Below are 16,037 nucleotides of genomic sequence, written 5' to 3'. Positions count from 1 at the left end.
CGTGTCAGGAGGACATACAGGCATTGGCACTTAGCATCCAGTTAAAGCTTGACTAGATTAGTCAAAGCTTGACTAGATTTGTTGTTGTTATGTTCCTTCAAGTCGATTACGACTTATGGCAACCCTATGAATCCAAAACAGAGGTTTTTTATTGTATTACCAAAACGTTTTGGCTTCCACCTTCATCAGCTGCTAACATACAAATGCTGCTACCAAGGTGGCAGTTATAGAGCTTTGAGGATGGAATGCTCAGAGGGGCTTCATTTGCAGAAGCTAAGGAGTGGCGGTACTGTCCTCCAGGTTCAGGCCATGGGCTGCCAATGTGTCCAGAGAGTATATCCAAAAGTTCTCCCTTTTGGTCAATGCTGCTGGTTCTGTTGGCATCTCTATAGCTGTTACAGAAAAGTCCAACAGGCTGCGACCCTCAATGTTGAAATGTTTTGCAACTGGTTGCTCCACTTTTTTTTGGTTAAGATTGCCAATTTGTGGTTTCTGAAGCGTTTGTGTAGGCCAGTTGTGGTTTTTCCTACGAATTGGATATGACATCCTGGTCTTTTGCATTCGATGACATAAATTATATTGCAGGACCTGCAGGTGATGTTCTGTTTGATGTAGTATGTCCTGCCTGTCCTAGTGTTTGTGAAAGTAGCTGTCTCCAAGGTACACACAGGTGATACAGCGTTTGGAGTGACAAGGATGAGACCAGGATTGGTGATAGGTGGCTTAAACACAGCTTAATATATAAATTCATAGGGTTTTCATGGTAAGAGGTCTTCAGAGGTGGTTTACCATTGCCTTCCTCTAAGCCTATGGCACCCGATATTCCCAGGCAGTCTCCCATCCAAGTACTAACCAGGCCTGACTCTGCTTAGCTTCCAAGATCAGATGAGATTGGGCGTGTTCAGGGTGAAGGGTGCTGCATTGCTAATGTCTATTATATTATTTTTAAACTAGTTTGAACTCTTTTAGCTATATGTGTGTATGGTTTTAATGTTGGAAATAGTTTAATTTTATTTTAATGTAGACTTTGTATGTTTTTAATTATAGGTATTTTTATCTGGAAGCCACAGTGAATTCCAGTTTTGGAAAAATGGCGGGGTATAAATAAAGACAACAACAACAACAACAACAATAATATGGCCGTACTTTGACTAGATTAGTTAATTTGTTTTATTTTATTAATAAAATCCGGGGGAGGGGCAGCACTTCCCTTGCATGAAAGCAAGAAGGAAAATAAATACATAAGTAAATAAATATTAAACTGAACATTTGCAAGTGCTGGGCATATGATGCTGGTATATCCAGCCCAGTACTGGCTGCATCAGGGTGGGGAGCCTCTTCCAAACGAAGAGCCGCAATCCCTACTGAGCAATCTTCCAGGAGGGGGGCCACATTCCAGTGGTAGGACAGGCCAGTGGCAACAGTGGGTGGAGCAACCCATGCAAATTTTACCTTTGTACAGTAGGCTAATTGTTGTAAACCACCCAGAGAGCTTCGGCTATGGGGTGGTATATAAATGCAATCAATAAATAATAAAGAAATAAAATAAACAATGTTGACACACGCTCACACGCACACTTCTCTGCTCCTCCATCCAGGCATGCAAGAGGCATGATCAGCGTTCAATGACACATCCCAGCCAGGCAAAAACAGTCAAGGAGGATGCGAAGCAGGCCCCGTAAGGGGTGTGGCCTGGGGAAAAGAGGCGTGGCTAGCAAGGGGATGCAGCTGGGAGAAGGCTGAGCAACAGCAGGGAGGCCACTGAACCAGAGGCCTGGAGGAGACTATACTGACTGGGGGCAGCCCTCTCAGGTGCTAGGCCAGGGATGGGGAACATGTGGCCCTCCAGCTGTTGTCGGACTCCAGCTCCCGTCTGCCCCAGCCAGCATGGCCAGTGGTCAGGGACTGTGGGAGCTGAAGTCTAGCAACATCCAGAGGGCCGCAGGTTCCCCATTTTCGTCTACGCAGGAACCCTTTCTCAGTCCAGTTAGGCAAGATCCTTTGAACGTGATATACCCAGTTATTGCGCCTGGGGCTTCCTGCATGCAAAGCACATGCGCTGCTAGTGAGCTAAGCAGCCCCTCCCTAACCGAGCCTGAGTGCTTCTCATCTATTTGCAAAGCAGATGCTGTTTATGGCATGGTAAGCGTTGCAATATTTGCGTTTCTCACCCATAAATGGGAAAGACAGAAGCTTGTCCGTGTTTTAGTCTTGTCAACCAGGTAGCACCAAGATCAGCATCCCTGTGCTTAGCTTCGTAAGCTTCCTAGATCAGTTCAAGATGCTGGTGACCTCCAGAGTTGTTTATGGCCTGGGACCTCAACTCTATGCAGGCAATTCCCTTCGCCTGTTGTTAAGAAAGGCCCTGTTCAGTATATATCCCCTTCACGCACTCTCTATCTGTACGAATGCTCTACCTCAGACAGTTATGGGGAATGAGGTCTTCTAAAGCAAAATTGCTTCCAACAGACTCCAAAGAAAGCTGGAGACATCTCTGGAAATGAGGATGTGTTTGAACATAGGTGGCAGCAGAGAACATGAAAACAAAACACTATTACCTCCAGTCACTCAGTGTGGTGCAAACAATGTTCTACCCCCCCCCATGTTTCAGCAATGTATAATTACCATATAAAGCCAGTTATATGGAAATAGCACACAGGTGGCAGTAGAGAACCTGAAAACAGCATGCTATCACCTCCAGTCACTCAGTGTGGTATAAATAATGTGCTATCCCCCAATGTTTCATCAACATATAATTACCATATACAACCAGGAGCAGGGAAGTAGATCCAGCTGGTAGGCTAGATGCAGAACTTCCTCACCTGATGGAAGCCATTTTGACAGGTGGGCAGGACTGCCAACCTGTCAGTCACCTGACATCATGTGATGTCAGGTGATACAACTTCAAAATAACAATCAGGAGAGCACTTAGAATGCAGCTGCAGAGGAAGAATCAGGAGCACACTCTAAGGCAGATGTGGGAGACCCTTTGACCTTCCAGGTGTTGTTGAACTACAACTCTCATCAGCCTCAACAAGCGTGACCGGGGATGATGGGAGTTGAAGTTCAGTAACATCTGGAGGGCCAAAGGCTCCCCAAACCTGCTCTAAGGGCCCCTCCAGTCATCCTTTTATTGTGCATTCATGATTCGCTTATGGCGGGATTGGGGTGGTTATATGGCCTCAATCCCATTTTCAATACTGTTCAGGTCTGCAAAACTATCACAGCAAACATACTTCTTTATTTCGCCAATCTGTGCATGTTCCCTAGCTTCCAGCTAAAATCCTATACGCTTACATACCACAAGAGTTCTGGAGAGGGGGGGGTGACCCAGTTTTGTTGCACTATAGTGCAAGATTGCCCTTCCATACAGCAATAACACAGTAACACTGGGAAAGCATCACAGAACAACTACTAAACCGGAATGATGTGTGGACAGTCCAGTATAAATCAACCACTATGATTGCATTAATGACCTGTTGCGGAACACACTAGCAAACATACACACGCTCAAATACCAGTCTGGAGGGGCCCAATGCCTGCCTGGTGTTGGCCCCCTCCTCCATGGCTACGTAAGCATCATCACCACTGCTTCAGCACTGGAAATGGAGGGTATGGTAATTCATCCTATTCTATAACATCCCTAATTAACATATACATATTAACATAACATCCCTAATTGGGCACCTAATTAAGAGATTTCTGCCAGCTCTTCATATTCTTTAAAGGGCACCATCAATGTGGATGGTGCTTCATGGAGAGGAAAAGTCCTGCCCAAAGGAACTTTTAGAGCCCATCCATACCTAACCGCAAAATCCACGTTTTCCATATTCAGTTGGTGGCCTTGAGATCCATACTTGTCCTGTTTGTGGCCAGATTATTGGGGAAACCAGATTATCAAGCATCCATACATGTGGGCCTCTCTCTTTTTTTGTCTAAATTGCTTTAGCATTGGCTGATGGAAGTTCTGGTTCAGCAACATCTGGAGGGCCAAAGGTTTCTCAACACCTGGTCTACACTGACAGGCAGCATCCCTTCAAGTTTTCAGACAGAGAACTAACCACTGAGCTGTCATATAAACTGCCAGTTGTCAAGTGGTGTTTGTTTTTCCCTTTAAGACATGAGAGATGAACACAGGTCTTTATGTCAGCAATTTCTGTGGGCCAGCAACTAGCGAGGAGGGGGCAGCTTTTTGCAAGGCTGAACAGATGCTGTTGCTTGATAAAGCCAATGACACAACCTTTTTTCCCCTTTCCAAAAAGTCAAGGCTGCTTAATCCATCTATTACCCTCTAGACTTTAGGCTGGCCTTGCTAAATATTTGTGACGGGGAAAACATTCAAAACATCTTGTCCCCAAAGTTTAAATAGTTTTCTGCTTGAGAATGACTAGCTTACAGTTGTCTAAAACACTGGGAATTGTCTGCATTTCCCCACAATCGCATCCTTGTCATTTAAGGCAGTCTGAAGAGCCCTCTGATCTGCCAATGGGCGTTTCTTTCTAGGTCACCTAAATGTGCAACTGGCACTTTCATCAAGGGCCCCAAAATGTTTGTCCCGCCCTTGCAAGAAATCGGTCCTTCAGTGCGGCTGCAGCACCTACACTTTGGAACTCCCTGCCCATTGACATTCAGCCAGCGCCTCTCCACTGTATTGTTTTCGTTGCCCGCTAAAACCTTTTGAGCCTCCTCAGGCACATAACACTAACATATCAACTTGATGTGCTGTTTTTGTAAGTCATTCTAAGGCTGCTGTTTATTTTATTTATTTATTTATTTATTAACATAACTTGCTTTTAATGTTTGTTTCTAGTTTTTAACAGTATTTTTAATGACTCTTCTGGACTGCTCATTGTAAAACACTTAGAGGTCTTCTGCTCTGGTAAGCAATATGTAAGTTGTAGCCATGGTGAACAGCAGAGGGCTGGAATATTCAGAGATCTTCCAGGCCCCACCCTGAATTTTCAAGTTTCATTTTTAAAAAAGAGAGCAAAATGAACTCTCGGGATCTAGCTCTTACACGTGAAAATACAAGGAATACCAGCCTTAGCAGTTTTCGGCCACATCCCCTCAGAATTAATGAGTTCTTTCTCAGGGACATAGACTACTATTCCCTGGAAGAATATTAGGTTCTGGCCCTGAGTTTTGGGAAGGCCACAGCAAATCTCGTGGGAGAGTTAAACTTGACCACCATGCAACACATTAAAACCGTCTGATAAAGCACTGAAACGGAAACATAATCTGGAGTATCTGATATTGATTGTACTGCTATAGATATTTACTGTACTGTTAAAAACACTTAGCAAATGTCCCATTTTTGGGCAAGGTTCTAGAACGAGTGGCTGCCGGCCAGCTCCAGACACTCTTGGATGAAACCGATTATCTGGATTCATTTCAGTCGGGTTTCAGGCCTGGTTTTGGCACGGAGACAGCCTTGGTCGCCCTGTATGATGACCTTTGTCGGGAAAAAGACAGGGGGACTGTGACTCTGTTGATTCACCTTGAACTCTCAGCGGCTTTTGATACCATCGACCATGGTATCCTTCTGGGGAGACTCGCTGATTTGGGAGTTGGCAGTACTGCTTGGCAGTGGTTCCGCTCCTACTTGGCGAGCCGTCTCCAGAAGGTAGCACTTGGGGAACACTGCTCAGCACCCTGGGTCCTCCAGTATGGAGTTCTGCAGGGGTCAGTTCTGTCCCCCATGCTTTTTAACATCTATATGAAGCCGCTGGGTGCGGTCATCAGGAGTTTTGGAGTGCGTTGCCTTCAGTATGCTGATGACATGCAGCTCTACTTCTCCTTTTCATCTTTGTCAGGTGAGGCTGTCAATGTGCTGAACCGTTGCCTAGCTGCAACAATGGACTGGATGAGAGCTAATAAACTGAGTCTCAATCCAGACAAGACTGAGATGCTGTTAGTGGGTGGTTCTCCCGACCGGATGGCGGATGTTCAACCTGTTCTGGATGGGGTTACACTCCCCCTAAAGGAGCAGGTTCATAGTTTGGGAGTTCTTTTAGAACCATCCCTGTCACTTGAGGCTCAGGTAGCCTCGGTGGCACGGAGTGCCTTTTACCAACTTTGTTTGGTGGCCCAACTACACCCCTATCTGGTTAGGGAGAACCTCACTTCAGTTATCCATGCTCTGGTAACCTCTAAATTAGATTACTGCAATGCGCTCTATGTGGGGCTGCCTTTGAAGACGGTTCGGAAACTGCAGCTCGTGCAAAATGCAGCAGTCAGACTGATAACGGGGACCAGGCAGTCCGAACATATAACACCGATTCTGACCCACTTGCATTGGCTGCCTATATGTTTCCGGGCCCGGTTCAAGGTGCTGGTTCTAACCTATAAAGCCTTACACGGCGCGGGACCACAATATCTGGTGGAACGCATCTCCCGATATGAACCTACCCGTACACTACGCTCAACATCTAAGACCCTCCTCCGGGTGCCTACTCAAAGGGAAGCTCAGAGGGTGGCAACAAGAAAAAGGGCCTTCTCAGTGGTGGCCCCTGAATTGTGGAATAGTCTTCCTGATGAGGTACGCCTGGCGCCAACATTACTATCTTTTCGGCACCAGGTTAAAACCTTCCTCTTCTCCCAGGCATTGTAATATGTGTTTTAATATGTGTTTTAATATGTGTTTTAATATGTGTTTTAATATGTGTTATAAACGTTTTAAATTTAAAAATTTTTAAGGAAGCCCATTTTTACTGTTGTTTGAATTTGTTTTAAAATGTGTTTTATTGTATTTTGGTATTGACTGTTGTGAACCGCCCAGGGAGCTTCGGCTATGGGGCGGTATATAAATTTAATTAAATAAATAAATAAATAAAGGAAACATTTATTGCATTGTAATAAACATCTACTTTAAGAAGCATTTACTTTATTATAATATAGGAATTTCCATTGGGTATACAGTTTGTGGACTCTGTACTCATTTATTGTAATCTAGCCTTGTATTGTTTGCAAATCTTCCTTGTCATTGGGATATTTATTGACTATATTCATATTTATCCATCAGTTTAGTCCTTCCTGATTCATGACTTTGTTTTGATGTTTATACCTAGGCCACATTCACACCAGACATTTATTCCACTATTAATCCATTTTAAACAGGCATAGCTTCCGCTAAAGAATCCTGGGAAGTGTAGTTTGTAAAGGGTGCTGAGAGCTGTTAGGAAACCCCTCTTCTCCTTCACAGGACTACAATTCCTAGAGTTCCCTGGGAAGACAGACTGACACTCTGGCAATTGCAGCCCTCTGAACCCTTCCTAACCACTCTCAGCACCCTTCACAAACTACCCTTGCCAGAATTCTTTGGGGGGAAAGCCATGACTGTTTAAAGTGGATTAACGGTGGAATAAATGTCTGGTGCGAATGTGGTCCTAGTCGAGCCACTGGCCCGCCTTGCTCAGTAGTGGTTATGCTGAATCGCAGCAGCTCTCTGAGGTTTCAGGCAGGAGTCACTCCCAGCCAGAGCTTGGAAAAGTTACTTTTTTTGAACTACAACTCCCATCAGCCCAATCCAGTGGCCATACTGGCTGGGGCTGATGGAAGTTGTAGTTCAAAAAAGTAACTTTTCCAAGCTCTGCTCCCAGCCCTACCTTGAGATGCCCGGCTAGGGAATGAACCTGGAATCTTCTAGCAGGCAAAGCAGTTGCTCTGCCACTGAGCTACAGCACTTGCCCTTGAATAAAGGAATATGAGATGCTGTCTTACACCCAATCAGACCATTGGTCCATCCAGTTCAGTTTTCTCTCTATACTGAGTTGTGGCAGCTGGAGATGCTGGGGTTTGAACTTGGGACCTTCTGCATGCAAAGGAGACACTCTACCACCGAGCTATGGCTCTTGCCCTCATTGCTGAACTGGAATTCCCACCATTCCTGACCATTGGACATGCAGGCTGGGGCCGATGGGAGCTGGCATCTGGAGGGCCACAGGTTCCTTATCCCCATGTGACAATAAGCTTGTTCACAGGTTACAGTGAACACGGGTGCAAGCAGTCTCTATACGTATGTGTTTTTGTGCAAAAGAGCGTGGGCTTGTTCATTTGCACAGCCCAACCATTGTGTAAACAGATTATACACTCCCTGGACACTACACGTGAATCTCTGTGCGAGTGTACACCTCAACTGTTTGTGCATGCAGGTTGCATACTCATTGGATGTAACAATGCAACCTCTCTCATAAATTACACATAGTGCGGTGTGCAATTTAACAACCCACTGGACCTTTCTATGGAAGCAACACTGCTAACTTTTTTCTTTATATTTCTTTATCTGTAAACGAACATAAATCCTTGTCTTCTACCAGGTCGGACTATTTATGTGAGGAGGAAAACAAAACAAAAAGGGTGGGGAACTCCAAAATGCTTGAAAAACTATTTATTATAACAAAAGCCCAATGCGTTTCGGCCGCTCAGTAGTTTGGCCTTTGTCAGGGGCTGTAAACAAAATCAAAAGAGCACACACCATTAACGTACAAGAATTTCATACAGCATAAAACAATATATACATGATTAATCTGTGAAAAAAATGTTTTTACTCACATGAACTGGTCTAAAATATTCTTCTCTAGCAAATCTGCTCAAAATAACAATGACCACGAAGAAGAATTCACTGAGCGTGCTCATATATATATATATATAAACACAAACCCAGGTGCCTGAATGCAGTGTAACAGGGAATTACATACAGCTGAAGCAAAAGAATAGGAAAGGGATCATCAATATTTTGTGAGATTCACAAGAGAGGAAGAAACTGTAACCAATGAGGCCAATGCATTCCCCCCCCCCTTTTCCTTTTATTTTGTTTTTGAATGCTTGCCACCTTCTGCTGTTAGACTATTTATGCATCAAGGCCAGGATCGCCTGCTCCGACTGGGAGCGGCTCTCCAGGGTTTTAGTCAGAAAAGGCATCTCCCATCACCTGTTACTTGATCCTGCTTACAACCTTCCCAGAGGCTTCAGGCTGGCCACTGTAAAGACAAGGTGCTAGACTAGATGGACTGGTGGCCTGATCCAGCAACCAGGCTCTTCTTATGTTTTTATCTGTGGCTACTAGCCACAATGGCTATGTTATCCTTTCAATGTTGGGGGCAGTATACCTCTGAATGCCAGTTGCTGAGAATCACAAGTGAGAAGGGATGCTGTTGCACTCAGGTCCCACTTGCGGACTTCCCATTGGCAGTCATGCAATGGCAAATTCAGAAGTGCAGGATCCCTTCATGGTAGTCACAGCCATGCCTCCTTCTAAAATTATACAACCTTCTAAGATTGCAGAATGCTCTGGCCGGACTTGAATACTGCGTTCTACTTCCCAATTGCTGTCACCATTGACTGTCCTTTCTCACTGTCAGAGATATCGCTTGAATGACTGAATTCAGTGCCTGTGCATTTATCTCCTGCTGCTACCAAACTGCTTGATGATGTAGATGGGATGCTATCATCAGGATTCACTGTCTCTCCTTCTACAGTTACAGAGTTCTCCCTCTCCACAACTTGGCTTGGCTGTTTCAAGTAGGGACTAATAAAGGCTTGCTTGCTGTCATTGGGACACTTCTCAGTGTCTAACACACTCCCCTTTTATGCTGATTGGCCCATAGGCCGCTGAAGACATTGGGACCCTGTTGAAACCTGGGTCCCTGAAAAGTAAGGGGTCTAAGGCCCCCCCAGGACCCAGGGTGACTACACCTCTGCGTATTGGGACATGTGGTTGGCCATTGTGGGAACAAGATGCTGGATTAGAGGGGCATTTCGCCTGGTCCAGTAGCCAAGCTCTTAAGTTCTTATCCTTTTGACTGCAGATGCTATGGATTGAACCTGAGACCTACCCATTTTTAGCTATGGACCTTCTACAAAACAGGAAGCTGCCTTATACCAGGTCAGAATATTTCTCCATCTAGGCCAGTAATGTCTGGAAATGGTTCACCAGGATCTCAGGATCTTTGGTGTATGACTTTAAAAATGTAGCATGTGATACAGATTCTTTCTCCTATCCTCTGCTACCTGATTCCTTTCACTGAAAAAGCTGAGGATCAAACTTGGGACCTTCTGCATGTCAAGCAGGTACTCTGTCACTGAGCTACAATCCTTCCCCAAAGGTCATCTTCACCAGTATATATCTCTGTGATTCCCCTCTATGTGAAACTCATGTTTCCAAGAAAATGCCTTCCCAAGGATCACGACACCAGAAGAACCCTTTGCAATGATCATTCACGTTGATCCAAAACTTTCAACTCTGGATCAACGAAGTTCTCATGGGGGCATATCTGCACATGCCCCAGTAGGACACTACATGGGTCAACCTTCAGCAAGAAACTTCCAATCTAAGCTGCCTTGTGTTTTCCAGACTGAATGGCCCACACAGCCTTAATCTTAGCCACTAGCACTTTTCCCAGGTGTAAGGGTGCTTCACATATTACATTTTTCAGCCATGCACCAAAGATGTTTTAATGGTACAAGTGAAAATGTATTGTGTGAAAGCAACAAAGAAGTGGTTGCAAACTTGTGCGTCTGATGGAAAAGCTGGTTAGGAATAGAGATGTGAAGGCCTGGGGAGGGCCAGAAAAAAAATGGGGGGGACAGTCCCCCCCCTCATTTTTCTGGTGTTTCCCAGGCCTTCACATATGTAGTTAGGAAGACCAAAGGGCCTTCAGTTTTCCAGGCAAAGACATTTTAAGTGTACCTGTGGAAATGTAATATGTGAATGCAGCAAAGATGTGTTTGCGAGCTCATGCATGAGGCAGAAACGTTGGTTAGGAAGACAGAGCTTCCTGCAGTTCTCTGCAAACCTGGGATTTATTACATGATAGCAAATGCCAGGTGTGAAACAGGCCTCTGGCAAAAGGGTTTTTCCAGTCCCAAAGCCCGTGATCCTTTTTACCTGGAGATGCCAGGGATCAAACCTGCAAAGCATATGCTCTACCACTGAGCAGTGGACCCACAGACAAAGCCCGGATCTGAAGTAAGGCGCATGATAGAGCAACTTTGCTGAACCTTAACAAATCTAGGTCTGATCAGTGCCTGGAAAATGCCCAGGAACTTTATGTATCTGTTTTTCAGTTCCATGATGGAAGAACAATGAGTTGTAACAAGTATATATGGTGTAAATATTCATTAAAGCCACAGATCTGCTTCTTGGGCTGATCAACCAGCATCTCCACCAAGGGTTGACTGCCCTAAGCCAGTGACATCAGGAGTTACATTGTGTCAGGAGGAGGATGTTGGCTGTCACATAACCATAGGAACCCTGCTACATGAAACCAAGACTCCATCTAAGCCAGCATCTTGCTTTCCATGGTGGCCAACCACGCACAGTAACCTTCCCCTATTGTTTGTTACTGCATCCGGTACTTAGAGATAGACTGTGCCTGAACCTGGAGGTGCCATTAATCTATCATGACCCTAAGAAAAAAAACTATCAAAGTCATGACCAAAACCAGACCTCAAGAGATGTTTTATACTTCATGCAGCAGCCAGTACTTAATGAACACTGCTACAACAAACCTGTAGAGTGCAAGGGGGACCGCAGGCCACTAACTGCACACTGAGTGGAGGAGACCCCACAACTGGATGCACAGTCAGGGGATGCACATTTCCTCTACGTGTTTTACTTGGTGCCTACAAGCTCAGCCACATGCTTACCTTTGTCCCTTTACGAATGTCCCAGAAGGACGGAACTTTGCTAGGAGAACGTTTCGCCAGCTCAAAGCCACAGCAGCCGTAGCTCAGGAATGGGGAAACTTTTTCAGCCTGAGGGCCACATTCTGCTCTGGGCAACCTTCCAAGGGCCGCATGCCAGCGGTGGGCAGGGGCAGGGGCACAAGTGAGTGAAGCAATGAATGCAAATTGCATCTTTGAACGGCAGGCTCCTTTTGACACACGCCACCCTCTCTGTCCCCCATCCAGGCAAGCAGGAGCCAGGATCAGAGTTCAAGGGCACAGCCCAGCCAGGCAAAACAAAAACACTTGGGGAGGCACAGCAGGGCCAGTAAATGGTGTGGTCTGGGGAGAGTTCCAAGAGCCAGACAGAGAGTCTGGAGGGCAGCATTAGGTCTCTGGGCCTAGAATTCCCGACCTTTGCCATGACTGATAAAATGTCCCCTTCTGGCAGCTCTTCCAGACGCAGAGCCTGGCAACCACAGGAGTGGCTTGCAGGAACAGGTCAAACAGGGGAAGCAGGGCAGCTATTAGGGATCAGCCGCAGGGGCGTGATGCAGAGGGTCGTAGAACCATTACTTTTTTGGGAGCAGGATCCTAGGAAGGTCCCTAAATATGAGCCAATTAGAGTGAAAAGGGAGCGTGTTAGCCACTAGGAAGAGTCCTCATCCTTTTCTGCTGATTGGAGCCAATCAGAGTGAAAGGAGGTGAGCCAGCCACTGAGAAGACTCTTCTCAGAAGCTAATGCACAACCTTTCCTTCCATGCTGATTGGCTCCTAGGGACGTCTGTTGTAGCGGCTATGAGGGGGTGCGGCTATGACTGTAATGAAGGCTCCTACTGGGAGGAAGGGCTGAATATAAATCTAACAATAAATAAATAAAATAATGAAAGGACCCTGCCCTTCTGAATTTGCCACTACACTACTGAGCAGTCTAGAGGGGAAGGGATCTTCCAAGGTTCAACCTTTGCCAGAAGGCCCACTCTTGACCCCCGGAGCCTGTGGGGCCTAATGCTGCCTCTCTGCCTTGCTGCCACATCCTCTTCTTCACCAGCCCTCTTTGAGCACAGAAACAGTGCCCAGAGGGAGAGCCACAGCAGGTGGGCATCGGCTGTCATGGAGGGGACGAGCCCACTCGGGAAGTGGGGGCTCAACTCCCAAAACCTCTTGCACAGTTGCTCTCCTGGACCCGCCAACCCCCCCCCCCCAAAATCCCACACCAGAACAACTGGGGAGTCAGCACCAAGCGGGAAGAAACTGCAGTGCTCTGACTGTCCAAATTAGGGGTAGGTGGAGTTGCCACCAGGTGAGTTTCTGGGGAAGGTTGTGCAAGCCCCTCCAAACAGAGTGACACAACGTGAGGCAGCTTTGCAAGGAAGAAAAGAAAGGGTGAAGAGAGAAAGAGATTCAGGCCTTTTGCAACTTGGATGGCTTTAAAAGAGGCTTAGAGAGGCTATCAACAGGCTACTAGCCACGATGGCTGTGTTCATCTGCTCAGCCACTGTGAGAACAGGATGCCGGACTAGATGGGCCACTGGCCTGATCCAGCAAGCTCCCCTTACGTTCTTATTCTTTTTCACTGGCAATGCTATGCACTGAACCTGGGGCCTTCTGCTCTGCCCATATTTAGCGACGGACCCTCTACGCAACAGAAAGCCGCCTTATTACTAGGGCAGACTGTTTCTCCACTGAGGCCAGTATCGTCTGCTCTGACTGGCAGCAGCTCACCAGGATCTCGGGTGTCTGGTGGAAAAACGGAATGCGGGAGGCAGCCCTCCAACCCATCCATTCGTTCCCTATCACCTGCTAGCTGATTCTTCTCACCGGAGACCAAACCTGGGACCTTCTGCATGCCAAACGGGTGCTCCCCGGGGGGGCCACCACCCCTCCCCTAAGGGTCCACTTGTCCCGTATCCATCTGTCCTCCCAGGCATCTACTTGACCACTGTGACATCAGGATGCCGCACTAGAGAGGCCTGTGGCCTGGTCCAGCAGTCAGGCTCTCCTGGTGTTCGTAGCTCAACGTGCAGAACGCCTGTGCGCCAAACACGTGTACCTGGTTCTCTTTCCGTCACCCGTGGCCAAAAACAAAACCACCCTCCCACCAAGGCGTGCTTCCACCTCCCCCCCCCTTCCAGGGCTGTCATTACTGCCGGAAAACATATCCCCCCCCATCCAATTAGCTCCTCCAGGAGACCTCCCCTCCTCCCCCTCATTCCCCACCACCTTTTCCCTCCCCCCCAGAGACCCTTTCTCTCCCCCCCCTCCCAAGAGTCCACAGAGAGGAGTTTATTTTTAACTCTCCCTGCAAAGGCGGCCTAACCCCAGGAATCACCACGACGGGAGGCTTCCCACGTTCAGCCTCCTAGTCCTCTTTCTGGTGGTTGGGGGAGGGGGGGAAGAGAGAGAGCGAGAGAAGAGGAGGTGGGCGAGCCAGGAGCATCCAAGGAAGAAAATTGCCTTATTGCGGGCTGGGAAGGGGGACATCTCCTTCTCCCCCCCCCAAAAAAAAACCCAGCAAGAAAGCGAGCGACACCTCTAGGCACCTGCTGGATGCGCAGCCTCTGTGGATCTCTCTCTCTCACTCTCTCTCACACACACATCCACTCTCACATATAGGGCCAGCGCCCCCCTCCGTTGCCTTACGCCGCCGTCCAGGGCTCTGGGAGGGCTGCCCCCTTTCCTCCCGAGCGAAAGACCCCTCCCCTACCCGGTGTCAGTCCACGAGCGGCTCTCCTCCCGCTCCGCCCGCTCGCCTGCCTCCCTACCTCCAAGGTGCGGATCTCCTTCTGCGTGAGGTCGTTGGACGTGGCGCATTTGGTGCGCAGCCCCTCCAGGTTGGAGATGCTGATGTCGATCATGTTTTGGACCAGCTCGCACTGCTGCAGCGCTTTCTGCAGGCTCAGCGGCGGCGGCAGAAGCGGCGGCGGCTCGTTCGCCGGTCCGGCGGCCTCATCCATCGCTCGCTCCTCGGCCGCCTCTTCTCCTTCCCCGCCTTCCTCCTCTTCCTCCTCCCGGATCAGGGGGATGCCGCCGCCGCGGCCGCCGCCGCCGGCCCGCTCCCCCCAGGCAGCAGCAGCAACAGCGGCGGCGGCGGCGGCCCCGCGGCCGCCCCCCCCTCGCCGCCCCCACCGCGCCAGACCTCCCCGGAGCCCCCTCCTCCTCCTCTCAGCTGGATTGCTCCCCCCCCCGCCTTCGATCGGTCGGCCGGCTGGCTGTCAAGCCGCTTCCTTGCGAGACTGGACGACCACTTGCTCCGAGCGGCGCCTCCTCCTGGGGAGGGGTCGGGGCGGGGCGCGCGCAAGCCACGGGGAAGCCCGGCGAGGCGTTCACACGGCGTCTCCAACGGCGCCTTTGGCGCTCCGCCGGGTGGGGAGAGGGCGCGCTGGCACGCTGCTCCGCCGAGCGCTCCCGAGCAGCGGGACCGGGGCCCTCCGCTCTCCCCCCGCCGGCCGGCCCGCAGTCTCCGCTCCGCCCGGCTCTCGCAGCGAAGCGCACACGTCCTGCCTTGTCAATCAACGCCGCCGCGCCGAGGCACCAGCGACGCGGGGAGGGGTTGTCGCGCACGCGTCGCCCGAAGGGGGAGAATGGTTCGCCTCCACCCCCAGGCCGGTAGAATTTAAGTCAGGAGGGGGCGGAGGTGAGTGAACCCCCTCCCCGATACTCGTTCTCCGACACCGGTGCGGTAGCGGCGTTGCTGGAGTCTTCGAGGGATGGGAGGCGTTCTCTGAACATGTGCAGAGGGCCCTTTTATCGCCCGTTCCACCACACACCGAGGGGGGTTCAGAGGAGCGTTTCAGTTCCTGGCGCGAAAGGCGGGCCTGGCCACCTTCATGATTGCTTTTAGGCTATCTCCGTTTGGGGGGGGCGGGTTCAGAGGGGGTTCTGGGTTTCATCAAAGGCGGTTCCATCCATAAGGACACAAAAAGCTTCCTTATATGGCGTCAGACCATTGCCCGATCTCTGTTTAAGAACCCAGGAAGCTGCGTTTGTACCGCGTCAGACCATTGGCCCATCTACCTCAGTAATGTCTACACTGACTGGCAGCGACTCTTCGAGATTTCAGAAACGGAGACTTTGCCGGCCCTACCTGGAGATCCCAGGGATCGAAGGTGGGACCTTCTGCAGGAGAAACTGATTTATTGGCAGTGTCGCTTGTCCTTGGTTTCAGGCAGAAGTACCTGGAGATGCAGGGCATTGAACGTGGGACCTTCTGTGTGGAAGGCAAAAACTCTGCCACTGAGCTAGGCTCCTTTCCTGGATAATTCCAGCACTGCTTTGGAGATAGGCTAGGGGTGGCTGGGAAACCAAATCCACCTCTATGCTTTTAGCAGATGTTTGATCTGCAGAAAGTTTTTCAGCACAGAGAAGCATAA

General features: G+C 48.9%; 1 protein-coding gene across 3 annotated transcripts in view; it reads right to left on the bottom strand.

Annotated features, from left to right (window-relative positions):
• KSR2 (kinase suppressor of ras 2) overlaps positions 1 to 14,646 on the bottom strand; it is a 205,767-nt gene extending 191,121 nt beyond the window's left edge. For 2 of the 3 annotated variants that reach the window (XM_061602873.1, XM_061602874.1), the window contains exon 1: positions 8,551 to 8,608. Coding sequence is in view for 1 of the 3 variants with exons in the window: in XM_061602875.1 (XP_061458859.1) it covers positions 14,430 to 14,621 (192 nt within the window). In the remaining 2 variants the exon portion in view is untranslated. Of the gene's footprint in view, positions 1 to 8,550; positions 8,609 to 14,429 lie in introns of those variants that run through there. The other variant, XM_061602875.1, reaches the window with a different exon arrangement.
• Between the last annotated feature and the right edge of the window lie 1,391 nt (positions 14,647 to 16,037).

This window comes from Rhineura floridana, chromosome 19 (genome assembly GCF_030035675.1).
Source record: "Rhineura floridana isolate rRhiFlo1 chromosome 19, rRhiFlo1.hap2, whole genome shotgun sequence".
Classification (NCBI taxonomy): Eukaryota; Metazoa; Chordata; class Lepidosauria; order Squamata; family Rhineuridae; genus Rhineura; species Rhineura floridana.
Note: the sequence above shows the minus strand (reverse complement) of the source record. Positions and strands in the feature narration are given on the sequence as shown.